General features: G+C 53.9%; 1 protein-coding gene across 1 annotated transcript; it reads left to right on the top strand.

Annotated features, from left to right (window-relative positions):
* The first annotated feature begins 206 nt into the window (after nt 1-206).
* MAST1 (microtubule associated serine/threonine kinase 1) lies at nt 207-27,515 on the top strand. The gene is made up of 26 exons (XM_077121680.1): nt 207-289; nt 1,855-1,943; nt 2,346-2,421; nt 4,274-4,352; nt 10,477-10,637; nt 10,723-10,798; nt 10,982-11,191; nt 14,496-14,597; nt 14,719-14,851; nt 14,930-14,997; nt 18,056-18,141; nt 18,232-18,440; nt 20,793-20,931; nt 21,071-21,203; nt 21,278-21,443; nt 21,571-21,672; nt 21,853-21,975; nt 22,275-22,384; nt 22,893-23,074; nt 23,161-23,408; nt 23,737-23,943; nt 24,161-24,390; nt 24,713-24,835; nt 24,950-25,086; nt 25,919-26,106; nt 26,190-27,515. The coding sequence occupies exons 1-26, from the start codon at nt 207-209 to the stop codon at nt 27,446-27,448; spliced, it is 4,719 nt and encodes a 1,572-aa protein (XP_076977795.1). The 3' UTR covers nt 27,449-27,515.
* The last annotated feature ends 167 nt before the right edge of the window (nt 27,516-27,682 follow it).

Genomic DNA, 27,682 nt, shown 5'->3' with positions numbered 1-27,682 from the left:
TCCGGTCCGGGTGGGGGCGCCAGGCTCGCGCGCGGGCGGGGCCTGAGGCGCCGACGCACCGCAGCGCCCCCTCCTGGTGGGCGACGGCCGCAGGGTCCGCCCCTCCCCCGCCCTCCCTCGCCCGCTGCGGCTCCAGCCTCCGCCCCGCGCGCTCGCTCCCCGCGCCACCGCCGCCGCACCTGCCACCATGTCGCCGCCGCCGGGTCATGTCTGACTCTCTCTGGACCGCGCTTTCCAATTTCTCGATGCCCTCCTTCCCTGGCGGCAGCATGTTCCGCCGCACCAAGAGGTAGCCCCCTCGACCCCCACCCCCGCCACGGACCCTGCCCGGGCCCTCCCCTCCAAAGCCGCCCCTCCGGCCGCTGCCGCAGGGCGGGGCCGGGGATGCTGCGCCCGGTCCAGCTGCACCAGAGGTGTCAGGGCTGTGCCTTCCCGCCTAGGAGGGGAGCGAAAATGGGGGGGCTTGTTGTGGGCCGAGGCTGGGCGGGGGGGGGGGAGCCTGCACGCTGGGGGGTGACGGCCACAGGGGGAGGGGGGCTGCGCTTGGTGGGGGGCTTCGGCGCCTTTGTCTACCCGCGCTGCGGGCCAGGCAGCCCGGGTGGGGGTGAAAGAAGGAGGGGAAGGTGGGGGCTTGGCACCCTCAGAACAATAGCCGCAGCCTGGCTGAGCGCCCCCCCTCCCCGTGCCGCGTGCGCTGGACGCGCTGATCTGCTCTGTCACTGCGGCCGCCGGGGGTGGGGGGATGGAAGGGCTGGGGTCTCCCTCTTCGGGGGCTGGAATCCTGAGGGGCAGAGAGAAATGGGGGGAATTTTATCAGAGCACAGATTCCACCCCCCCTTCAAAGAACCCAGCTTCACACCGAAAACAGTGACACACAGAATCACGCAGGACATGATGTCACATTCACACACACAGCCCTAGCGGCCCAGATACACCCGGGAGGCGCCACGCACACCTCACCATGCAGTGGCCACGGGCAGGACCAGGAATAGACACACAGGCGTGGAAGCCCACAGGTCCAGTGAATTTCCACCCGGTAAGATGTCACACGCATAACCATCCATGCACAGATATGCTGTCGACATGCACACAGATACATGTGTGGCAAAGATATCCATGCATCCAGCAACATCAAAATGCTTGTTGTCACCCCTAGGCATGGTACACAAACACCAGGAGAGAATGCCGCGGGGAATCTTGCAGAGACAGAGACACACAAAATCACACGTTATCACACTCAGGACTCACCCAGGGGATGTCATGCAAAGTGGCATGCTTGGACATGCCTGGTGTTGCAGGGTATTACACCTCCTCAGAGGATGCATATGTGGGCCACATACTGACACTAGGGCAGTAACTCACACCGATTCGGAATGTCGCCCAAGGACAGACAAATGTAGTGGAAATCACACATCAAGCCCATACCAGAGCCCATGGTGACATTCCTAGACATGAACAAGTGGCATTACACATGGACACACAAAAGCACAGAAGCTGTCACACAAGATAAACCCAGGGAGCATCCCACATGGATGTCACACTTGCACACGCCCGGTGTTACATTGACCTCGCACTGTGAATGTCACACACAGTACCAAGGACAGGCAAGCAGACACTGGGTGACTGAGGCACTGTGTCCACACGGAGCGAGTCCAGCACGCACTCATCACACACTCATCCTCTCCCCACGATTGTCCTGCCGAGGCCTTCGTGGCCACCTCCTCCGAGCAGCCCTCCGGGGGCACCTTCAGCACACAGGAATGGGGGCCGTGGGCAGGGGGTGAGCGGTGGGCCGGGCTCCGGGAGCTCGCGCGGCTGCGGCCCGGCCTGGCCCCGACCTTGCCTTCCCCGCAGCTGCCGCACCAGTAACCGGAAGAGCCTCATCCTGACCAGCACTTCACCCACGCTGCCGCGGCCCCACTCCCCGCTGCCAGGCCACCTGGGTATGCCTGGGGGCGGGCGGCTTGGGTGGGTGTGGACCAGGCCGGAGAAGGCGGGGTCACAGGCGAGGGGCGGGGTCGCGCCGACAGAGGCAGGCTCAAATTGGGCAGGGGGCGGGGGCCATCCCTTCTGGGCGTGGCCGCTCACGGAAGGTTTGGCAGGGCGGGGGCGGGGTCAGACTGGGCGATACAGCAAAGGGGGTGGGGCCGACTTCAGGGGCGGGGCCAGACAGAGGCTGCAGGGCCTGGGCGGGAACCAAAAGCGCTTAGAGAGGCGGGGCCTCTGCGAAAGGGGCGTGGTCAACCAGCCCTGGGGGCGGAACCAGATTAAAAAGGAACCGGTAGCTGCTTGCAAATCCCAATTGCCGCCATCCCAGGCCTAAGAGCTCCCTCCTTACGCCACAGGCAGCAGTCCCCTGGACAGCCCCCGCAACTTCTCCCCCAACACCCCAGCCCACTTCTCCTTCGCCTCCTCCCGAAGGTGAGTCCCTCCCCCCGCAGGAGTCTCAAACCCTGCCCCCAGGCCCTCCCCGCCCACCGTCTGGGCCTCCATCTGTTCTCCTCTTAATTGCACCCGTGTCGGGGCCAGAGGGGACCCCCAGAGTGGTCCAAGGTCTCAGGGGGGCGGGGCGCCTTGCAGTGGGGGCGGGGCCAATCGCCGAGCGGGAATCGGTCGAGGGGGCGGGGCTTCCTTTGCTGCGGAGCAGAGGCGCGTGCGCCCTGGACCAGGGTCTCAGTCTCCCGAGCCCCGAGCTCCGGGCTGGCCGTTTCCATAGCAACAGGGCAAATGAGCCACGATGAGGTGCGCAAGCGCAGACTGCGCGGCGCCCATCGAGTAGCTCTTGGTCTCCGGGTGGGGGAGGGTGGCTGTGGCTACCTCTCCAGGGCCCGGGAGGAGGAATCTCAGGCTTCCCCTTCCCGAGCCTCTGGGGGGAATGGGGTGGGGGGCTCTGGAGTGTCCCCAGAAGAATTATCTCGGGGTCTTTGGTGGAATGAGCGGTGGTGGAGGACAGAGAGGTTTCCCTGATGTTTTTGGAGAAACTTTCTGGAAATTCCAGGTGTTCTGGGCGAGTCATTTTGAAGGCCATTCTCAGACGTTGTCTCAACATCTGCCCTGTGCTGGAACTGGGGAGGCGGGGTCTCTACCCTCAGCGTCTGCTGGGGAAGGAGATCAGGGAACAGGGATTCCTGCAAAGAGGGGTGAATGCTGCGGGCTGGGAGTCCCAGGGGGCGGCTCCCTGGGGAGGGGTCTGGGAAGGCTCCTCTCACCCTGGAATTGAGCTGAAGGCAGTAGGAAGCCAGGAAAGGGCTCTGGGGAGGATTGGGTCTAGTGTGGACAAATCTGCGTTGGACAAGGAGGATTCCGGGGGGCTCTCTGGGGAGAGGGTGGGTCAGAAGAAGCCAGGCAGGTGCGAGGGAGAGAAGATGGGGTTTAGCAGAGGCGCTCACTGGAGAGAGGAATGACAGAGGAGCGTGTGTGTGTCCACGTGAGTGTGCATCTGGGTGTGAAAGTGCGCGTGTGTGACCTAGTAAATGAGGTTGTTTTGAATGTGCCGCCTGTAAATGGGAAAGCATGGGAGTATGTGTGCAAGTGTGTGTCAGTGTGAGTAGGGGGTGTCTGCAAGTGCGTGTCTATGTGTCTGTCTCCTTGTGCCCATGTTGTATACTCACGTGTTTGTGTGCGCGAAAGTGTGAGTATTCAGTGGGTGCCTAAGTGTCGAGAAGTGACGTGGGTGTGTGCCTGTGCGACGGCCTGTGTGGGCTGGGTGTCTGTCTCTGTGTGTGACTGTCGATGTGTGAACTTGATCTGCGCTAGTCACAAATTCTAGTGGGTGTAAGTGTGAGAGAGATTGTGTTTATGTGGATGGGAGTGTGTGGAAGTGTGAGTGTGTGGGCAGATGTGTTTTTTTGGGGGGTCTTTTCTTTGAGAATATCCAAGAGGTCTGCCTCAGAGAGGTTTTGCATGGGGGGGATTCTCTAGGGGTGGATGTTTGGGGTCCCTCTGGGAAGATGTCCTGGAGGGGCCTTTTTCTGTCCTCTTCTCTGTCCACTTTGGGTGCTTGGTGGATGTAGGGCTGACAGGAGAGGAGGATCATGGGAATATCCCACTCCCACCTCCCGGCCCTGGGTTTGGGATACCTGGCTGGAGAACTGCTCAAACTGCCACTTTACCTGCTTGACTCTAAGGGCGATATGGCACATCTCGGAGCACAGAAAAATTCCCCCAACCCTGCCCTGGCCGTGGCCAGAGGATCCTCTCACCCCCCACCCCGAGGAGGAGGGGGGATGTCCAGTGGGAGCTGGTGGGCTCTGAGCACGTTGCTGGGTTGCAGGGCGGATGGACGCCGCTGGTCTCTGGCCTCACTCCCCTCATCCGGCTATGGCACCAACACACCCAGCTCTACGGTCTCGGTGAGTGTGGCCAGAGGGTGGGTGGCAGCTTCTAGGGAGAGGGGTGGGGTCTCCGGTTCATGTGCCTATAGCAGGCCAGCAAGCAGCCTGAGAGCCTCGTTTCTACAAGGATGTCCATCTGTCCGTCTAAAGGCAATGGGGCCTTTCCAAAGCTTCTTGACAAATCTTCTTGGGAATCCCACGCCTCTCTGGCTCATTTACTTATTTTGCAAATGACGACATTAAGGCTCAGTGAGTGAAGCCTCTGGCCCAGACATCTGCAGCTGGCCAGGGCCAGGCCCCACCTTTCTTCCAGGCAACCTCGCCCACAGCCTGTTTGCTTATATGACACAATACCCAAGGTCTCTCTCCATCCACCCCTTTGTCCCTGGTTCATCTATCTGCCCATGTTCAGCAGACATTTGTCCCCCAACTGTTGTGTGGTGGGCAAGCTCTGACCTGGGCCATGGTCTAAGGATTCAGGCAGCCCTCGTGAAGAGAGATAGACCTTAAGGAGTCATTTACTGCTCAGGTCGGGCTTGGGTAGCACAAGGCAAGGTGAGAGCAGAGGGGAGGCCCATGACTCAGCTGGGGAAAGGAATCCAGGAAGGCTTCCTGGAGGAAGTGGCATTGATGAAGCTGAGACTGAAATGATCGATGTAGGAGTCTGTCAGATAAAAGAGGAAGGAGGGTGTTCCAGAAAGGGAGAATGATGTATGCAAACTGCTGGAGGGCATAGAAACCTTGATGCATTTGGAAAGTCACAAGTGGCTTTGCGTGGCTGGAGCTTTGGGTGGGAGGTAGAGGAAAGAAGGCGTCTAGCAGAGTCCTCGTTTCTTCTGGACTTGGTGACCCGATGGCAGGGGAGGATTTTTTTAAAAAATTTTTTATTAATTAAAAAAAATTACAAGAAACAAACATTCCCAACACATACACTCAGCAATTCACAGTATCATCACATAGTTGCATATTCATCATCATGATCATTTCCCAGAACATTAGCATCAATTCAGAAAAAGAAATAAAAAGACAACAGAAAAATATAACAAATAGAAAAAAAATTTTTTTACAGGCCATACCCCTTACTGATCCCTTTCATTGATCACTAGCATTTCAAACTAAATCTATTTTAACATTTGTTCCCCCTATTATTTATTTTTATTCCATATGTTCCTCTCATCTGTTGACAAGGTAGATAAAAGGAGCATCAGACACAAGGTTTTCACAATCACACAGTCACATTGTGAAAGCTATTTCATTATACAATCATCATCAGGAAACATGGCTACTGGAACACAGCTCTACATTTTCAGGCAGTTCCCTTCAGCCTCTCCATTACATCTTAGATAACAAGGTGATATCTACTTAATGCATAAGAATAACCTCCAGGATAACCTCTCGACTCTGTTTGGAATCTCTCAGCCACTGATACTTGGTCTCATTTTACTCTTCCCCCTTTTGGTCGAGAAGGTTTTCTCAATCCCTTGATGCTGAGTCTCAGCTCATTCTGGGATTTCTGTCCCACGCTGCCAGGAAGATCCATACCCCTGGTAGTCATGTCCCACATAGACAGGGGGAGGGTGGTGAGTCTGCTTGCTGTGTTGGCTGGAGAGAGAGGGCACATCTGAGCAACAAAAGAGGTTCTCTTGGGGGTGACTCTTAGGCTTAATTTTAAGTAGGCTTGACCTATCCCCTGTGGGGTTAAGTTTCATATGAACAAACCCCAAGACTGGGGGCTCAGCCTATAGCTTTGGTTGTCCACACTGCTTGTGAGAATATCAAGAATTCAACTTGGGGAAGTTGAGTTTTCCCCCGTTCCCACAATTCCCCAAAGGGGACTTTGCAAATACTTTTCCACTCACTGATCAAATCACTCTGAGATTCATCAGAGCATCACCTGGACAAACCAACAAACTCTCATGTCCTGTACAAAGTTCCATGTACTTAAGGTGTTCAATCAACTATCTACATAAGTTATATTAGGAGATGCACTAGTCAAAGTATAGATTTGTACCAAATAAACATTTTTTGCTTTAGTCTCACACATTAGTTGAAATTTTAAAATATTAACTACCATCTGTTTTCAGCACACTGCAGTAATGACATTCTTTTGTTCTTCCTCATGCAAAAACATTTTTTAAATTTGTACATTTAGTCACAATCATTATACACTCTAGGCATTCCTAGATTACACCATCTCAATCTTTATCGTCTATCTTTCTTTGTGATTTCATTTATGCCCCAACCCTCCTCCCTCTATCATTCTCATATGCAGCTTCATTCAGTGTTTTAACATAATTGTGTTACAGTTAGGTAATATTGTGCTGTCCATTTCTGAGTTTTTATATTCAGTCCTGCTGCACAATCTGTATCCCTTCAGCTCCAATTACCCAATATCTTACCCTATTTCTATCTCCTGACGGTCTGTTACCAAGGAAATATTCCAAGTTTATTCACTAATGTCAGTTCATATCAGTGAGACCATACAGTATTTGTCCTTTTGTTTCTGGCTAATCACACTCAGCATAATGTCCTTAAGGTCCATTCATGTTGTTACATACTTCATAACTTTATTCTGTCTTACAGCTGCATAATATTCCATCTTATGTAAATGTCACAGTTTGTTCAGCCAACTGTCTGTTGATGGACATTTTGGCTGTTTCCATCTCTTGGTGATTGTTAATAATGCTGCTATAAACATTGGTGTGTAAATGTCCATTTGTGTCCTTGGCCTCGTGTCCTTTGAGTAGAGACAGCATATAGATGGGTCCTGTTTTTTAATCCATTCTGCCAGACTATATCTTTTGATTGGAGAGTTTAATCCATTAACATTCCGTGTTATTACTGCATGGGTAGTACTTTCTTCTACTATTTTGCCTTCTGGATTTTATCTGTCATAGCTATTTTTCCTTCTTTTTACCTTTACTCATAGTCTTCCTTTCTACACTCTTCTCCACACCTCTCTCTTCTGTCTTCGTATCTGTCTCTAGTGTTCCCTTTAGTATTTCTTGCAGGGCTGGTCTCTTGGTCACAAATTCTCTCAGTGATTTTTTGTCTGAAATGTTTTAATTTCTCCCTCATTTTTGAAGGACAATTTTGCTGGATATAGAATTCTTGGTTGGCAGTTTTTCTCTTTTAATAATTTAAATATATTATCCCACTGTCTTCTCACCTCCATGGTTTCTGCTGAGAGATCTGCGCATAGTCTTATTGGGCTCTCTTGTATGTGATGGATTGCTTTTCTCTTGCTGCTTTCAAGATCCTCTCTTTCTCTTTGACCTCTGACAATCTGATTGTTAAACGTCTTGGAGTATGTCTATTTGGATCTATTCTCTTTGGGGTACGCTGCACTTCTTGGGTCTGTAATTTTAAGTCTTTCCTAAGAGTTGGGAAATTTTCAGTAACAATTTCCTCCATTAGTTTTTCTCCTCCTTTTCCCTTCTCTTCTCCTTCTGGGACACCCACAACACGTGTATTCGTGCGCTTCATATTGTCTTTCAATTCCCTGAGTCCCTGCTCATATTTTTCCTTTTTTTTTTCCTATAAGTTCTGTTTCTTGTTGGATTTCAGATGTTCCGTCCTCCAGTTCAGAAATCCTATATTCTGTCTCTTGAAATCTACCATTGTAGGTTTCCATTGTCTTTTTCATCTCTTCTACTGTGTCTTTCATTCCCATAAGCTCTGTGATTTGTTTTTTCAGACTTTCAGTTTCTTCTTTTTGTTCTTTCCTTGCCTTCTTTATATCCTCCCTCAATTCATTGATTTGGTTTTTGATGAGGTCTTCCATGTCTGTTTGTACATTCTGAATTAATTGTTTCAGCTCCTGTATGTCATTTGAATTGTTGGTTTGTTCCTTTGACTGGGACTGGGCCATATCTTCAATTTTCCTAGTGTGATTTGTTATTTTTTGCTGTGGACTAGGCATTTAATTACCTTAATTAGTTTTTCTGGAGATTGCTCTCACTTCTTTTATCTAGGGTTTTCTTGCTGGATGAATTTGTTGTCTATCTGTTCTTTGACATTCCGTTCAGCTTTATCTGGACCTCTAGCTTAGGTTTTGTTTAACAGAGGAGAATTTTTCAGTTCTTGTTTTCTTGTTTCTTGCCCTGCTTGTGTGGTGCCTTCCCCCCACACACATTTAGGAGGGTCTACTTAGATATTATAGACCCCAGCCAGATTGTCCCAGACCAAACTGGCCTCCTATCAGGAGGAAAGAGTCACCTGCGTCGGTTTTCCCTGAGGGTGAGACCCAGCAGGTTGAAAGACTTTCCTGTGAAGTCTCTGGACTCTGTTTTTCTTATCCTGCCCTGTGTGTGGCGCTTGTCTGACTGCAGGTCCCACCAGCATAAGATGATGCGGTACCTTTAACTTTGGCAGACTCTCCCTGCTGGGGGCGTGGTGGAGACGGAGGAGAGGTTGTAGGCTGGTTTTAATGGCTTCAAATTACCAAACCCTGCGGTCTGAATTCCTTGAGGGAGGGATTCCACCTGGGTGGAGCTTCACCCCTCCCCTGGGGAAGGCACAGGCTCCAGATAAGTCCCCAGAAGAGCTCACTTCTGCCTATGCCTGAGGCAGTTGCAGCCTGAAAAGTCCTGCAGCTGTATCCAGAGGCAGTCAAGCCTTTGTAGATACACAGCCACAAAAACCTGTTTCCTTCTTTTTTTCCCCCTTTTTCTGTCAATCCTGCCCCCTTGGTGCCGGGGCAAAAATGAGCAACCTCCGCTTTGACCAGGTTCACCTGAGCTGGGGGCCTATTTTTAGTAGTCAGAATTTGTTAATTAATGCCACAATTGGTGTTTGGTTGGCCTCAGTCCCTGCTGCTGGTAAAGTCCTTTCCTTTCCCCTCTGGGAAGCGGCCTGTGGGGGAGGGGCGCTGGCCTCGCAGCTTTGGGAACTCATGGTTCTGGGGGGTGCTTGCAGCTGGTCCAGCTGGTCCAGACTGGGGTACGCTGTGTGTCTGGTCACTGACGTGGCCCCAAGAGCGGTTCTGTACTGTTTCTGGATTATTTAGTAGTTGTTCTGGAGGACGAACTAAAATGCGCACATTGTTAAGCCGCCATCTTGACCCGGAAGCAGCAGGGGAGGATTTTACTTAAAATGCGGAGAAGAGGGCAGGCCATGGTGGCTCAGCAGGCAAGACCCCTTACCGGCCATACGTAAGGACCCGGGTTCGATTCCCAGTGCCTGCCCATGTTACAAAAAAAAAAAAATGCAGAGAGGAGCCATAGAAAGGTATTATGGCTTGATAGTAACTTGTATTAAATTTTTGGTTGAAACTGTGTTTCTGGAGTTCGTAGATATGTGCATTTAATAACTTACTTGAATAGATTCTTCTGGGACGGGGGTTTGCAAGCAGGGGAGGAAGTGATACTATGTTTAAAAAGATTATTCCCACTGCAAACAAAATCACTTGGGTCCTTGGGTCTCTCCACAGATGTCTGTGTGTCTGTGTGTCCATGCATGGCACTGACCAGGGCACTGGAACATAGCTGCCAACCAAACAGAGGCAAATCCCTGCCCTCCAGGAGTAGACAGCAATCACAAATAAATAGTAAACATGTAGAAGATCAGGAGAGAAATAAAACAGAGAGAGAGAGGACAAGACAGGGCAGGGGGGTAGGGGGTGAAGGGTGGGCATCCAGGGGTGGCCTGCCAGAGGAGGTGACATTTCCACAACAATCAGAAGGAGGAGATAGAGATAACACTGATGGGGGGTTCCAGGCAGAGGGAACAGCCAGTGCAAAGGCCCTGAGGTAGCAAGGAGGCTGGAGCCTAGTGAGTGAAGGGGAAAGGAGGAGGAGGGGATGGCAGGGAGGTGCCAGGGCAGAGCAAGCAGGTCCTGCTGGGCTGCAGGATGTACTTGGGGGTTCACCCTAAGTGAGGTGGGCACCATAGGGAGTTCCGAGCAGAGGAGGGACCTGCCGAGACTCAGGTCTTAACAGGCTCCCGCTGGCCACTTCCCTGTCCGGGTCACTGTCTCCATCCGTGGCTGTCCCCATCCGTTCCCTACCTGGGCCCCAGGACACAAGAGATTCTCCAGCAGCTCCTGACCCCGGCCTTGCCCTGAGCCGGGGAGTGCCAGCCCAGGGGCCCGAGCTGTGGGCTCAGCGCGGTGGCTCTGACCGCGGCCCGCCCCTCGCCCCAGTCCTCCTGCTCCTCCCAGGAGCGCCTGCACCAGCTGCCCTACCAGCCCACGGTGGACGAGCTGCACTTCCTCTCCAAGCACTTCGGCAGCACCGAGAGCATCACGGACGAGGATGGCGGCCGCCGCTCCCCGGCCGTGCGGCCCCGCTCGCGGAGCCTCAGGTGGGTCGGGTCCGGGGGGGTGCTCCCACCACGGGGCTTGCGACATGGGGGCGGGACGAGACAGGGTGGCCTTCTCTCCCCGCAGCCCCGGCCGCTCCCCCTCGTCCTACGACAACGAGATCGTGATGATGAACCACGTGTACAAGGAGCGCTTCCCCAAGGTGAGGCGGGGTAGGGGAGCGGGGGAGATGGGGCGGACCCGGGGTCCCCTCTCCCCTTAGCGCCGTGCGCCCCCTGGCGGCCGGTGCGGGCGGCGCAGGCTCCTCGCCCGGACCGCGCACAGCTCCCGGACGCCGGCACCCACCCCTCCCCGCCACTGGGCCCTGCCTGGATCCCTCCCGCAGGCCACGGCTCAGATGGAGGAGAAGCTGCGCGACTTCGCCCGCGCCTACGAGCCCGACAGCGTGCTGCCGCTGGCCGACGGCGTGCTCAGCTTCATCCACCACCAGATCATCGAGCTGGCCCGGGACTGCCTGACCAAGTCCCGCGACGGGCTCATCACCACCGTCTACTTCTACGAACTTCAGGAGAACCTGGAGAAGCTGCTGCAGGACGTGAGTGTGTGGGGAGGCCGGCCCGCGGCTCGCGCTCTGCACCCCGCCCCCTTCCCAAGTCACATCGGATCTCCCCCCACCCCTCCTTCATCCCACTTACCTTCATTCACCTAACTCCTTGCCAGGTGCTGGCCTGGAAAGGGGGATTTGGTGGTGGAGGGAAAGGAGTATTCCGGGCCTAGATCTGCTGCGGGAGAAGGGCATTTACCCTCCCACACGCCCTTTTGGGCTGTACTCGAATCCCACCCTTCAGTGTGGCCCCATTTAAATTTTCACTCTGGGCTCACACTTGCCACCATGTGCGCTTTATTTTTCCCCCTAGCCCTTAACATCGACAGTCATGGTGGATTTTTTGTTGTTGTTGTTATTGTTGTTTTTTGTATGCTGTTTGGTGGGGTTACATTTCATTCTTTCTCCATGGGACTATCCCATTACCATTGTTGGTAACACCATTTGTTGAATTTTCATAGTGTATTTTTTGCTTATCCTGTTTCTTATTGTCCTGACTGGATGTCAGCCCTCGAGGAGGGGGCTGGTCTGTTTATTATGCAGCTGTGTCCCAGTGCCCCATATAGTATCCAGGAGGTGCTCAATAAATGCTCTGTCACAGTGCCCAGCCCACATAGGTGCTCAATAAATGCTGTCAGCACCCAGCACAAGTAGGTGCTCAATAAATGCTATTTAACACAGTGCCTAGCACACAGTAGATGCTTAATAAATGCTACTTCTCAGCACCAAGCACATAGTAAGTCTCAAAAATTTTGATTGAATGAATAAATGAATGAATGCAAACTGCATAATGCCTCCATTCAACACAATGGTCATGGATAGTGTTTATCCATTGCCGTATGCATGCTGGGCATTGTGTGGCACACTGGGGGATATAGCAGTGAGCAAAGCAGATGAAAACCCCTCCCTGACCCATAGGTTGACATTCAAACAAGGGAGATGAACAATACACAAAATAAATAAAAGAATCAGATGATTTCATCAGATGCTAAAGGCTATGAAGCAAATAGAAGAGGGCGACAGGAAGAAGTGTCAGCCTCTCCCTTGTAAGGTCCAGGAGGGCTTCCTGAAGGAGGTGACATTACATTTGGGACAAGAATAATGAGAAAGCAGCCACTATGAGAGGAACTGTGAGGGAGTGTGTAGGAAGCAGGGGAAAATAGCGTGGGTGAAGGCCCTAAGGTGGGAAGGCAGTTTGGGAAATGCCAAGTGGCTGGACCATTGTAAGGAGATGGGGTTGCAGGAAGGAGCAGGGGCCAGTATATGGGGCTCCGGACCCCAGGCTTGCAGCCCAGATCCAGGCTGCACATTGGTGTCACTGCAGGTTGTAGCATCACACCTGGGTTTGAATCTGGCTTCTGCCACTAGATCTGCAGAAGCTGGGAGCAGAGACAGCAGCCAGCCTGCGTTCGCCTCCCAGCCCATCATTTACGTGCTGTGTGGCCTTTGCCAATCACTTAAGTTCTCTGTGCCTCCATATATCTGCTATAATAAGGGAATTCTCTCATTCGTTGATTCCAGACGTATTCCAGCAGCAGCTGTGGGCCCAGCATTGAACTAGAAGCTGGGGAATGAGCTGAGAATGAGACAAACAAATCTCCCTGCCCTCATGGAGCTGACATTTTAGCTAGAACAGACAGAAGATAATTAATAGGTATCAGCACTGGGACTTGAATGAGACAAATGGTTAAATTCTTTCCAGAACATTAAAGTAGTTGAAAAACTATAGAAAAAAAAATAGAATGTATCAAAACTCAGATGAAAACAAAAACCTTATTTTAAAATGAAACCTTATTTTAAGTTAAATATTTTGTTTATATGAAAGGAAGAACTTGTAATCATTTTACTCTCCTTCTTTGATAGAAATGAACTAATCAATAATATTTTCATTATAACCATTGAAGACATAAGCCAGTGTACATTTTTTCCTTTTGCCTCAAGTTCCAATTTGGCTCAGCACTGCTCTGGGGGATTGTGCCTTTACTTAAAATGTTGATAGTTTATCATGGATATAAATATATGTTTGCATTTAATCTCAGTTTTTTTTAAATTTTAATTGAGATATCTGTTACACCAAACGGTCCGTCGAAAGTATACAATCAATGGTTCGTAATATCATCACATAGTTGTGTGTTTATCACCATGATCATTTTTACGAGATTTGCATCACTCTAGAAAAAGAAATAAGAAGAAAAAAGAAAAAACTCACACATCCCGTACCCCTTACCCCACCCTCTCATTGACCACTAGTATTGCAATCTACCCATTTTTTGACCTGCAGTTTTTTAAAAATATTGTATTAAAATATTGGATAACTCGATGATGGGAACTTTCAGTGCCCCTGAAACATTTTGTGTCTGAGGTGGGAGCTTCTTTTGCCTCTCTGTAGCACCCAGAGGGATGGTCTAGAAATTAATAAATAGCATGTAGGAAGGGGATTCGAGCCATAATAAAAAGAAAAAGTAAGGCTGGAAAATGGCGATTGAGGTGGCTGAGTTATGGGCTGATATTTTTTTTATACCCCCCACCTCTCCCCCTCACCAATCACCAGCATTTCACTCTAAATTTATTTTAACGTTTGTTTTGCTACTAGTCATCTTTATTCCATATGTTTTACTCATCTGTTGACAAGGTAGGTAAAAGGAGCATCAGATACAGGTTTTCACAATCACACAGCCACATTGTGAAAGCTATTTCATTATACATCATCATCAAGAAACATGGCTACTGGAACACAGCTCCACATTTTCAGGCAGTTCTCTCCAGCCTCTCCATTACATCTTGAATAACAGGGTGATATCTACTTAATGAGTAAGAATAACCTCTAGGATAACCTCTCGACTCTATTTGGAATCTCTCAGCCATTGACACTTTGTCTCATTTCACTCTTCCCCCTTTTGGTGGAGAAGGTTTTCTCAATCCCTTGATGCTGAGTCTCAGCTCATTCAAGGATTTCTGTCCCACGTTGCTAGGAAGGTCCACACCCATGGGAGTCATGTCCTTATGGGCTTTTTTGAAGATGAATTGAATATGTATTGCTTAGAACAGAGTTGGCACTCACAGTCAATTATTTTACTGCAGGGCCCATACCTCAGTTTTCTCATCTGCAAGATGGGGCAACCATAAAGCAAAAACACACACACACACACACACACACACAAAATCAGAAAACCTTATGGGCTAACAGCAGCAGTGTGCACCCTGCGGGATCCGGAGGGAGGTCGGGCTTGGGGGTGCAGGGCGGGGCCAGGAGCGCGTGAACCCCATCTCTCAGGGCCACCCCTGCCCCCTCCAGGCCTACGAACGCTCGGAGAGCCTGGAGGTGGCCTTCGTCACCCAACTGGTGAAGAAACTGCTCATCATCATCTCCCGGCCCGCGCGGCTGCTGGAGTGCCTGGTGAGGGGGCGCAGCGTGGCGGCGGGGGGGGGGGGGGGGTGTCGGGGTCGGGGCGCGGTGAGGGGGGTGGCGCCCCCCTCGGAGCCCCCCCACCCGCGAGCCCACCCCTGCCCCGTCTCAGGAATTCAACCCCGAGGATTTCTACCACCTGCTGGAGGCGGCCGAGGGCCACGCCAAGGAGGGCCACCTGGTCAAGACTGACATCCCGCGCTACATCATCCGCCAGCTGGGCCTCACGCGCGACCCCTTCCCAGGTGCGGGCGGGCGCGGGGGCTCCCGGGGTGCGCAGGCCGTGTCCCTCGGCCCCAGTCTCACTCTCGGTCGCTTCCCAGACGTGGTGCACCGGGAGGAACAGGACACTGGCGGCTCCAACACACCCGAGCAGGACGACCTCTCCGAGGTAAGTCCCCGCTGGGCTCCCAGGCTGGGCGATTTGTGTGGTACCTCGCTTTCGGGCCCCCCCGCCCACCACTCTGAGCCTCAGTTTCCCCATCTGTAAAATGGAGTTCATATTGCTTTGGCTGCGGGGTGGGAAGATGCGTGTCATATCAGATTTACCACTGGGGCAGTGCGACCGTGTCTCCTTGGCAGAGTTTTCGCCTGCCATGCCGGAGACCCGGGTTCGAGTCCCGGTGCCTGCTCATGCAAAAAGAAAAAAAAATTATCATTGTGACATTTAGGATATTCACAATATCCGGAACCTATACTAACTAGTTCCAGAGATTTGTCATCATCCCTGAAGGAAACTCCTGGCACTTTAAGCAGTCACTTCCCACCCCCCCACCCCACCCCACAACCATCAATCTGCCTTCTAGCTATTCCAGTCATTTCAGATAAATGGAATCATACCCTATGGATATGGGTATGGAGTATTTGGGGACCGGCTTCCTTTGTTGAGCCTGCTTTTCCAGATTCCTCCACATCATAGCATGTATCTGAACTTTATTCTTTAAAAAAAATATATATATTTTTAATTGTGGGAAAATATGCATAACATAAAAAAACATTTTTGCCATTTTGAGTAGACAATTCTTTGACAGTAAATATATTGAAAATACTATGTAACTTCCACCAGTATCCATTTCTAGACTTTTAGATCCTAAACCACAAATTTATACTCATTTATCAACAACTCTCCATTCCCTCTTTCCCCCAGCCCCTGGCAGCTACTTACCTGCTCTCTGCCTTTATGAATTTGCTTATTCTAAGTATTTCATATAAGGGAAATCATACAATATTTGTCCTTCAGTGTCTGGCTTATTTCACTCAACATGATGTTTTCAAGTTTTATCCGTGCTGTCGCATGTATCAGAACTTCATTCCTTTTTAATGGCTGAATGGTATTCCATCTCATGAATAGACCATGATTTGCTTATCCATTTATCTATTCATAGAACTTGGGTTGTTTGGCTGTTACGATTAGTGCTGCTGTGAAGACAGGTGCAGGAGTTTTTGTTTGAACACTTGCTTTCAATGATTTGGTGTCCAACCTAGGAGGGGAATTGCCGGGTCATATGGAAATTCAGTGTTGAACTTCTTGAGAAACACTACCTAAGCTTTTGGTGGACTGACCACCCCTGTGTGCCAGTGGCTCAGCATGGTGGAAATGACCATTACCCTGAGGCTTCTCACACTTTGGTGAGTGCTCCAGAAGTCCAGCAGAGCCTGCCTTCCATAATGGGCACACATGTGTTTCCTCTGGACAGCCTAGGGAGTTTCAAATTTTAAAGCAAAATATAAAAACCAGAAGATTTTGCTTTTAAATCTGGATTTTGTCCTTCTCTTGAAAAATCAGGAGAGACAGATAGGTAGGAAAAAAGAAAGGAAGAAAGGAAGGAAAGAAAGAAAGAAAAGAAATGGCAGATGTGAAATGTGGCAAATGTGAAAATTGGGTATCTGAGGGAGGTAATGGAGTTTTGGAGTTTTGTGCATTATTTTTGCAACTTCACTGTAAGCTTGAAATTATTGACAAATAGAAAGTTTAAGGAGTAAGAGTCAGAAGGTCTGACAACACTGGTGAACCCAGTGTCAGGTCTACCCTGTGATATGATATGAGTACCTGCCCCCATCCCCCAGAGCCCCCACCTGGTGTGCATGGCTCATGAATGTTTTTGGGTTTGTGACCCTTGCTTTAAATTGTGTTTATGCATTTACACATGTAAACACATGTCTTTTCTTAATGTAATCTATTTAAAATAGTTCCCTGTATATGCCATTTGCTTAACATTTTGAATAGGTAATGGAATGATATAACTCAAAAGTCTTAAGCACTGAAAAGGTATTTATCTCTAATTATTGGTTGCAAGAATCTTTGTAATTCAATTCAATCAAGCTTATTAACTCAGTGATTCAAATCTTCTATATTCTTCTTTTTTTATTTTTTGCATGATTGATCTAATAGTTTCTGGAAGACATGTTTAATCCTTGTTTTGAGCAGTTGTTCCTTGTAATCATGTCAACTTTTGCATCGCTATTTTGCTATATCCTTAGGAGCATACGAATTCAATATTTTTATACCATCAATACACTTTTTTCTGTAATCTTTGTGTAATAAATCTCTGTCCCTAATAATAAAAATAATTTGCAAAAAATAGTACTGAGTGAAAAATCTAACTCGCACATATGTCCTCTACTGTTATAAATTCCTCAAGTATTAGATAAATCTATTTTTGCCACTTGTTTTATAAAAAAGGTATGATATTATACTTTGGAGAAAGAGAATTTCCTCATTGTTTTTAATAGTAGCACAATATTTCTTTATACAAATGCCCCATCATGTATTTATTTAACCAATTTCCTATAGACAGAAATGTGGATTGATTCCAATCTTGAAATGAGGAAAATTGCACACATATCATTTTTCACATGTGCAAACATACCTGTAGCACAAATTCAAAAGTAAAATTGCTGGGTTGAAGAGTGCATGCATTTATAATTCTGATATATTGTCTCAAAGCAACTTCCAGAGGGGTTATACCCATTTACGCTCCCAACAGCAAGGTATAAAGGTGTATGTTTCCACATAGCTTTGCACACGAAGTATGTCAACCTTTTAGATGTTTTTGCCAATCTGCTAGGTGAAAAATGGCATCTTTTTTTGTCATCATTTGTAAAGTTGAACGTCTCTTCATATGTTTAAGAGCTTTGTGAACTCTATGTCACATCTTTTGCCCATTTCTTCTTTATATTTGTTAGGCTTTTTGTTGTTGACTTCTGGGTGCTCTTTATATATTAAGAAGATTATCCATTTTGTAGACTTCCTGCCATCTTTCCTAATGGAAAGAAATTAAGACTATGGCTTCAGAGTCAGACAATCTCGGGTTCAAATCCTTGCTGTGGCACTTAGATGATAGACAGTGCCCTCTCCATGCCTCAGTTTCCTTCTGGTAGGGTGGAAGAATAAGAGTCACAACCTCATGATGATGATAATTATGATGACCTCCATATTGTCCCCACAGGGCCGTAGCAGTGCCACCAAGGCCAAGAAACCACCTGGGGAGAATGACTTTGAAACCATCAAGCTCATAAGCAATGGCGCCTATGGGTGAGCCACCCGGGGCTCTGGCGGGGGGGGGGGTGGCAGAGGCCGGGTGTCTCGGAGGTGACGGCCGGTCCCCGCTCCCTCCCCCTGCAGCGCTGTCTACCTGGTACGGCACCGGGAAACGCGGCAGCGCTTTGCTATGAAGAAGATCAACAAACAGAACCTGATCCTACGCAACCAAATCCAGCAGGCTTTCGTGGAGCGTGACATCCTCACCTTTGCGGAGAACCCCTTTGTGGTCGGCATGTTCTGCTCCTTTGAGACCCGGCGCCACCTCTGCATGGTCATGGAATATGTGGAAGGTGTGGCTGCCCCCCAGGCTGCAGGGAAATAGGGGCATGCATGCTGGCAGGGCCTCCCCGAGCCCCAGTCACTGTCTGTTTATCCATTGTGACTCTCTGACCATTTGTTTATCCACCTCTTTACCTGTTCATTCATTGGTCTGTCCATCCATTCCCCCTCTTTCTTTATGCAGCCCTCCTTTGTTTATCTATTTGTTTTCCCTCTAATTCAATATAGTTACATCTATCCAAACATCCATTATCCATCCATCCACCCCTTCATTTATTCTCTTGTCCATCTGTTCACCATCCATTCATCTTTCTACTGTTTATCCATCCATCTATCCATCCATTTAATTCTCCATCAGCTTGTCCATCCATATATCCACTTTTCATCCATCTATTCATTTGTTCATCCATCCTCCCAACCATCCTTTTATGTATCTTCCATTCATTCATCTATCCATTTATTCACCCACATACCCATCATTCATCATTCCTTCCAAGACCTGTTTATTTAGTAATCCGTTATCCATCTACCCATTTACCATCCATACTTTTATCCATATATACAAACTTCCATTCAGCATCCAACTCACCTATGTATTACCCATTCATTCATATGCAATTTGTTCATTAGTTTGTCCATCATCCACCCGTTTATCCATCAACCATCAACCTATACATTTTCACCTGTTTGTGCATCCCTCCATCCATCTACCCATGTGTGCAGTCATCCAAATATGAATCCACGCATCACTCAACACACATGAGCTATGATTAGTAGGACATAAAAATGATCTCCTTGGGGCTATAGATCTGTTACTCCAAAACCCTTGTCAGCCATCTGATCACTCAAAAAATGTCTCCTAATTGTCTCCCTCATGCCAAAGGCTGAGCTAAGAGCTGGTGGCACAGTGAGGGCCCAGACAGACACACCTCTCCCTCGTGGACCTTACATTTTGGTCTGGATAGACAGACAATAAACGATCAAAGAGGGACAAGATAATTTCCTATAGTGAGAACAGCAAAAAAGATCATAATGCTTGAGGAAGAGATGGTTCCTGGGTGGGCAGCGAATCCCCCCTGATGTTTGAGCTCCAATGGGGAGCAGAAACCCCAAACACAAAGTCTCTTAGGTGGGAATGTGTCTGGATTTGGAGGGAGCAGCAAGCAGGTCCACGGAGCTGGAGCAAGTGAGTGAGCAGATGAAGGGGGGTGGAGATGAGGGCAGAGAAGTGATGGGGGCTGGGTGGGTAGGGCTCCACACTGAGTGCAACAGGAAGCAGCTAGAAGGTGCTAAGCCGAGTTGCTATGATCTGATTTGTTTCATGAACCTCCATTTGGTGGCTTTGGGGAGGGCAAGAGCAGGGCAGACCAGACCAGGGATGATAGGGGCTGGACCAGGGTGATGGCAGAGGAGGGGGAGGGAAGTGGGCCGACTGGGGTCTGTTTGGTGGGTTGGGCACATAGGAGTGATCAGTCAGCATGGCTCGGCCCCAAAGTCTCCTTTGGAAGACAAGCCAGCTCGGTGCTCAGAATACGTGTGGGTCAGAATTACCTGGGGGTGTGGCCAAATGCAGACACCTGGGCCCCACCCTCAGAGAATCTGAGTTAAAACTGCGAGTTTAATTTGTCTCACATAACAACAACAAAAAAAGCAAAGAAGGGGGAGGAGGATGGGAGAGAATGTATCCGCTCATGTGATAGAAAAATCGATTCACCTTCAGGAATGACTGTATCCAGGTGCTCAAAGCAGTTCATCAAGAATCTGTCTGTCCCCATCCTGGGTGCGGACTTTCTTCTGGACAGTCCCTGATGTAGAGATGATGCCATATTCCCAGCTTAAATCCTACCAGTTTAGCAGTCCTTGTGAAAAAAAAAATAGGCTTTCTGTTCTCAAAATAGGAGGGCTGCATGCTGAATCAAACCTGGAGGAAATCTGGTTCTTGTAAGAAGGGGGAATGGATATTGAGGAGCCTGAAAACCCACACATACAAATGTCATAATAAATCTGATGGGGACCAGGAATCTGCATTTTAACGCCTTTTGACCTTCAGCGTTGAAATGCCAGTAGATGGAATGCTGGGGTCCCAGAAGCAGTTCCAAAGAGGGCAGGCCAGATGCACCTTCAAACCCTACTTTCACCATCTACTCTCTGTGTGACCTGACCTCTGTCTGAGCCTCAGTTTTCTTAGGCTTAAAATGGGCTCACAGAAGCTCGGTAGGCAGGCAACACCTGGAGTGGCATCTCCGAGCCTCAGTTTCCCTTTTCTGTAAAAGTAGGAAACTTGGAGCTATGGTGCATGCCGAGTGCTTAACTCCGGGCCTGGGGGTGGGGGTCCCCCCTCGGGCCTGCTCCCTCTCCCGCAGGCGGGGACTGTGCCACTCTGCTGAAAAACATCGGGGCACTACCGGTGGAGATGGCCCGCATGTACTTCGCCGAGACGGTGCTGGCGCTCGAATATCTGCACAACTACGGCATCGTACACCGTGACCTCAAGCCGGACAAGTGAGCCTTGGCTTTGCCATCTGTCCCTAAGCTTTGGGCGGCCCTGGACCGCGGGTGAGGCGGCGGCGGGGTGGGGGGCGGGGCTTGCCTCTGAGACCCCCACCCCCGCACCCCCTCCCCCCGCCCCCCGCACCTGCAGCCTCCTCATCACCTCCATGGGCCACGTGAAGCTGACCGATTTTGGCCTTTCCAAAATGGGCCTCATGAGCCTCACCACCAACCTGTACGAGGGCCACATCGAGAAGGACGCACGGGAGTTCCTGGACAAGCAGGTGTGTGCAGGCCCCAGGGGTGGGCTGGGGGGCGGCGCCCAGGGCCAGGGCGCAGGCTGACGGCCTGCCCCCAGGTGTGCGGGACCCCTGAGTACATCGCGCCCGAGGTGATCCTGCGCCAGGGCTACGGCAAGCCTGTGGACTGGTGGGCCATGGGGATCATCCTCTACGAGTTCCTGGTGGGCTGCGTGCCCTTCTTCGGTGACACCCCGGAAGAGCTCTTTGGCCAGGTCATCTCCGGTGCGTGCCTTGGCGGCGGGCCCGCGGGGGTGGGGGGCAGAGGGGCCCGCCCGAGATCCCCTTGGGCTCCAAAGACGCTCCCTCCGCCCCCGCCCCACCCCCGCCCCCGCTGCGTCCTTCTCTGCAGACGACATCCTGTGGCCCGAGGGGGACGAGGCCCTGCCCACCGACGCCCAGCTCCTGATTTCCAGCCTCCTGCAGACCAACCCCCTGCTCCGGCTTGGGGCAGGTAAGGGGGCCCCCCACCCCCACCCCCGGGGCGCAGAAGCTGAGAGCCCAGAGCTAGGGGCCTCGGTGGGGAGCTGGAGGGGAGGGGGTTCCGGGGTGGGGGCAGACGGGAGCGCTGGGCTGGGTCAGAGCTCTCCCCGCAACCCTCGCCCCCGCCCCCTGCCCCCTGCCCCCTGCCCAGGCGGCGCCTTTGAGGTCAAGCAGCACAGTTTCTTTCGCGACCTGGACTGGACCGGGCTGCTGAGACAGAAGGCTGAGTTCATCCCCCACCTGGAGTCGGAGGACGACACCAGCTACTTTGACAGTGAGTAGGGACGAGGCTGAGGGCCTGGGGTGGCGGTGGGAGCGGGTGAGAGGGGCCCTTGTGGGGCCTGGGCTGGGCTGCGGCTCAAGACCTCAGAGAATGTGGAGGGGATGTGGCCCCAAAGAGTCAGGGGCGTGGCTTGACCTGCCTGGGGGTGGGGCCTGGAGCAAGCCCAGAATGGGGCAGGGGCGTGGCTTCACCTGCCAAGCCCCAATATAACCCAGGACAGGGCTCCTGCAAGAATGTGACCTAAGGGGTGGCCCCGTGCCTGCGGTCACGGCCCACACCCCCCTCCCCAGCCCGCTCGGACAGGTACCACCACGTGAACTCCTATGATGAGGATGACACGACCGAGGAGGAGCCGGTGGAGATCCGCCAGTTCTCCTCCTGCTCCCCGCGCTTCAGCAAGGTGGGGCAATGCGGGGCTTGGGACAGGGAGGGGAGTCTTTGGCTGGGGACGCCCTCGGGGTGGGGGTGGGCCTGGAGGCGGGGCGGGGCCCGGGGAGCTGGGGAGGTTCCTGAGGTGTCAGGATCTGGGGGTGCGGGCAGGGCGGCGTGTGCTGGGGCCCGGCCTGGGGCACTGCGGGTTGTCCAACGCGACCGGTGGACGGCTGTGGAGGGGAGGCCACCGGTGGCGAGGGCGCGGGAAGGTCTGGCTTTAGGGCGCACCTTTGGAAATTAAGGGAGGCCTGGAGTGGGGAGCGGGCGGGCTAGAGCGCAGAGTGTCGGGAACATGCGGGGGCGGGGCCTAGGGTGGGGCGGGGGCGGGGCCTGAGATGAAGAATTTGGGGCTATTGGGAAGGGATAGCTGGAGCGTGGTTAGGGCCGGTCCTGTGGTGGGAAGCCGATGGGGCCAGTAGTGGGGGCGGACCTGGGGGGCCGGTATTTGCCTCCCTCCACACCTCCCCTCCTTCCAGGTGTATAGCAGTATGGAGCAGCTGTCGCAGCACGAGCCCAAGACCCCGGTGGCGGCGGCGGCGGGGGCCAGCAAACGGGAGCCGAGCGCCAAAGGCCCAGAGGAGAAAGTGGCAAGCAAGCGAGAGGGGCTGGGCGGCCTGACCCTGCGAGAGAAGACCTGGAGAGGGGGCTCCCCGGAGATGTGAGCGGGGGTGGGGGTGGGGCAGCTGGGGGAGGGACACGAGCTGGGGGCGGAGCCCAAATGGCTGACCACGCCCCCCTGCGCAGCAAGCGCTTCTCCGCCTCGGAGGCCAGCTTCCTGGAGGGCGAGGCCAGCCCCCCGCTGGGCGCGCGCCGCCGCTTCTCGGCGCTGCTGGAACCCAGCCGCTTCAGCGCCCCCCAGGAGGACGAGGACGAGGTCCGACTGCGCAGGCCTCCCCGGCCCAGCTCGGATCCCCCAGGCTCACTGGATGCGCGGGCGAGCAAGGAGGCGGCTCCAGGAGATGGCACCCCAAGTGCCGGGGATCTAGATGCTGGTGAGCGTCTCCTCCGATACCACGGTAGCCATGTACATAATGTTCAATGAGCCTGGTACAGTACACATGAGATCCCATTATCATCACACTGCAACCTGGGACTTTCACCAACGTTAGGGACACCCTGGATCTGGGATCAGACAATCAGCAAACATATTTGAGCGTGTCTCCATATCAGGAACTGCGCTGGATGCATTTGCTACCTATCCTGAAATTCACAGTCCAGCCGGAGAGAGAACTGGGAAGCGCATTTCAGGCAGAGGAAACAGCCCATGCGAGAAGTGCCTGGCCTTGCACTGGCCTCTAAGTCACCTGCTCTCGGTTGCAGGTGACCGTGGGCACCCTGGGGACCTCTGCCCACCCTCGAAGGATGGGGACCCATCAGCCCCTAGGGCCACCAACGACCTGGTCTTGCGTCGGGCACGGCACCAGCAGCTGTCTGGGGACCCTGCCATAGAGAAGCGTCCTTCCCGAACTGGAGGCAAAGTCATCAAATCAGCCTCCGCCACCGCCTTATCTGTCATGATTCCTGCAGGTGATGCTCGGCCCACCTGGCAAGGGAAGGGCGGTCCCCATATAAGCCAAGACTGGCCAATGAGAACACAGCCTTCCCCCTAGTTACAGTGATTGACTCAGGGATGGGCCAATGAGAGGCTGCCCTGGGACTTTGTCTGATTTGGGAGGCGGGAGGAGCAGTTACCCAGGAGTGTCTCCTTGGCCCTGAAGTCCTACCCATAATTCTGCATCTGCAGTGGATCCACACAGCAGCTCACCCCTGGCCAGCCCCATGTCCCCACGGTCTCTCTCCTCCAACCCGTCCTCACGGGACTCCTCGCCGAGCAGGGACTACTCCCCGGCTGTGAGCGGACTCCGCTCCCCCATCACCATCCAACGCTCGGGCAAGAAATATGGCTTCACTCTCCGCGCCATCCGCGTCTACATGGGTGACTCTGATGTGTACAGTGTGCACCATATCGTCTGGGTGAGCGCCTGATGGGTGGGGGCTGTGTCTGGGGTGTGTGTGGCGGGAGACAGAACCCCCCCACCTCCAGCCTCCGAGATGAATGACAGCCCCCACTCCAGAGTCGGGAAGCCTGGGTGAGACTCCTCTAGGACCCCTTCTGCTATTTCCCTCTCTGACCCTCAGTTTCTTCTTCTGTAAAATGGGAATGATAATCCCTGCGTCACCGAGTGTTGTGAGGTTTACGGGGCTTGGTGAAGCGGGGCACCGGGCTCATAGGTTTAGGGCTCTTTCCTTGTCACCACTCCTGTTAACCACCCCTTTGGGGCACCCCGCACCCCAGCACGTGGAGGAGGGGGGCCCAGCCCAGGAAGCGGGGCTCTGTGCCGGGGACCTCATCACCCACGTGAACGGGGAGCCAGTGCATGGCATGGTGCATCCCGAGGTGGTGGAGCTCATACTTAAGGTGAGGGCAGGGGAGGGGGCGTGCGGGGGGAGGGGGCGACCCCGGGAAGCTGAGGGCGCCTGCGCAGCCGCCAAACAGCGCATCCGCCTCCCCCCCTCCCGCCCCCACTACCAGAGCGGCAACAAGGTGGCCGTGACCACCACGCCCTTTGAGAACACCTCCATCCGCATCGGCCCTGCGCGGCGCACCAGCTACAAGGCCAAGATGGCTCGGAGGAACAAGCGGCCCTCGGCCAAGGAGGGCCAGGAGAGGTGGGCGGGGTCTCCTGCAGGAACTGACCGGTCTTCGAGCTGTGGGCGGGGCCAAGGGGGGAGGTGCCCCGGGGAGGTGGGCGGGGGCACTGAGTGAGACGCCCAGACGCCAGGACCTATATCTGGAGGGCCCGAGAAAGGAAGGCGAGCCCGGTTCCAAGGCTGGGAGGAAAGGAATGTGGTAGCGACTCTGGGCAGGTGGGCAGGGCCAGCGGGCGTGGATCAGAAACCACGCCGCTCTGCGAAGGGGCTTGCCTTGATAAGCGAGTCCATCCTGGAGAGGGAGGGGACATGCCGGGTGGGGGTGGGGCTCCTCCTGCCCCGTTAGATGGGCTTGGAGGGTCTAGGAGAAGGGGTTTCTACTTGGAATGAGAATGCCAGGCAAGACCGGGGTCAGTTGAAATGATTTCTGCCCTTCTGGGTACGGGGACCTAGGAGGGGTGTGTGGACCGAGAAAGATCCTGTTTGGCTAAGTAGGTTTGGCCTGGGCAACGAGTGGGACGGGGTTTGGAATGAAAGGAGCGGAACAGGGCTCAGCAAAGCTGGTTTCTTGGTGCCCTGAGGGAGGGGCTAAGGGCTGTGGGTGGGGCCAGAAGAGGTCGAGTCTGTTCTGATAGGTGTTTCTAGCTTGGGCTGGGGGCGGCCAGAGACGGGAGGGTGGGAGGGGCCGAGGTCCGGATTGGTGGGAATGCATCTCTAGGGGGAGGGGCTGAGGCGGGGTGGGCGGGGCGCTGAGAGGCTGGGGCAGCCAGGAGGGCGGGGTGGGGGGGTGTCCGGTCCGAGGGAGGCGGCCGCCGCACCCTGTTTCCCCACCCCCCACCCCCCACTACAGCAAGAAGCGCAGCTCCCTGTTCCGGAAGATCACGAAGCAGTCGAACCTGCTGCACACCAGCCGCTCGCTGTCGTCGCTGAACCGCTCGCTGTCGTCCAGCGACAGCCTCCCGGGCTCGCCCACACACGGGCTGCCCGCGCGCTCGCCCACGCACAGCTACCGCTCCACGCCAGACTCGGCCTACCTGGGTACGCGCCGCGCGTCCCCACGCCCCGAGCGCCCGGGCCCCGCCGGCCCCCGCCTGCTTTCACCTTCTCCCTCGCCCCGGCAGGCGCCTCGTCGCAGAGCAGCTCCCCGGCCTCCAGCACGCCCAACTCTCCCGCGTCGTCCGCGTCGCACCACATCCGGCCCAGCACCCTGCACGGCCTATCGCCGAAGCTGCACCGCCAGTACCGCTCGGCGCGCTGCAAGTCCGCCGGCAACATCCCGCTGTCGCCGCTGGCGCACACGCCGTCCCCCACGCAGGCGTCGCCGCCGCCGCTGCCGGGCCACACGGTGGGCAGCTCGCACACGACGCAGAGCTTCCCCGCCAAGCTGCACTCGTCGCCGCCCGTCGTGCGTCCGCGCCCCAAAAGTGCCGAGCCCCCGCGCTCGCCGCTGCTCAAGCGGGTGCAGTCGGCGGAGAAGCTGGGCGCCTCGCTGGGCGCGGACAAGAAGGGCGCGCTGCGCAAACACAGCCTCGAGGTGGGCCACCCGGATTTCCGCAAGGACTTCCATGGCGAGCTGGCGCTGCACAGCCTCGCCGAGTCCGACGGCGAGACGCCCCCGGTCGAGGGGCCCGGCGCGGCCCGGCAGGTCGCCGTCCGCCGCCTGGGACGCCAGGAGTCGCCCCTGAGCTTGGGCACCGACCCGCTGCTGCCCGAGGGCGCGCCCAGGCCTCCCGCATCGAGCAAGGAGAAGGAGGCTCAGGGCGTGGCTGAGGTCAGCACCCCATCCCGCGCCACGACCACCGGGGGCCGCAGCCTGGAGCGGGACCTCAGCGGCATGCGGCACCAGAGCGTGCAGACTGAGGATGGAGCGGGTGGGGCGGCCAGGGCCGTGGCCAAGGCCGCGCTGAGCCCGGTGCAGGAACACGAGACCGGCCGACGCAGCAGCTCCGGGGAGACGGGCACGCCGCCGGTGCCAATCGTCGTCGAACCTGCGCGGCCCGGGGCCAAGACCGAGGCTCCCCAGCCTTTGGGCTCAGACTCCAAGAGGCTGCAGGAAACCGTTCCCCAGGTGCAGCCTGCCCCGGATATGCCCCGGGGTCGAGAGCGCTGGGTGCTGGAAGTGGTGGAGGAGCGGACCACGCTGAGCACCCCACGTTCCAAGCCCGTCTCCCCCAAGCTCTCCCCGGACCCCCAGACTCCCACCCTAGCCCTGGCCAAGAACGCCCCCAGCAGCGGGGGACCCCCAGCCCTGCCCACTTCCCTCACGGTCCCAGGCACTAAGCCTGAGGTGGGACTGTCTTCCCGGGGCCCTGCTGAAGCTGTGCCTCCACCGGACTTAACCAAAAAAGGGGTGCCCTGCCCCACCCCCCCAGGCCCATAGGCTAGAAGGCCACTGGCCCTGTGCTGTACAGCCACCTCTATACATATGTACACATATAAATAAAGTGCCACCGTGCTGCGGGAGCTTGCTAGGCCTCAATTCTCCCTCTCTCCTTCCCTCCCTCCAAAGAAGGGACATCACATGTCCACCCCATGTGTTTGTTGGGGGCAGACCTGCAGTCCTGTTACCTTGGACAGGGGAGGCAAATCTTGGGTGGAACCTGACACTTTCCCC

Source organism: Tamandua tetradactyla, chromosome 11 (assembly GCF_023851605.1).
Source record: "Tamandua tetradactyla isolate mTamTet1 chromosome 11, mTamTet1.pri, whole genome shotgun sequence".
Taxonomy (NCBI): Eukaryota; Metazoa; Chordata; class Mammalia; order Pilosa; family Myrmecophagidae; genus Tamandua; species Tamandua tetradactyla.
Note: the sequence above shows the minus strand (reverse complement) of the source record. Positions and strands in the feature narration are given on the sequence as shown.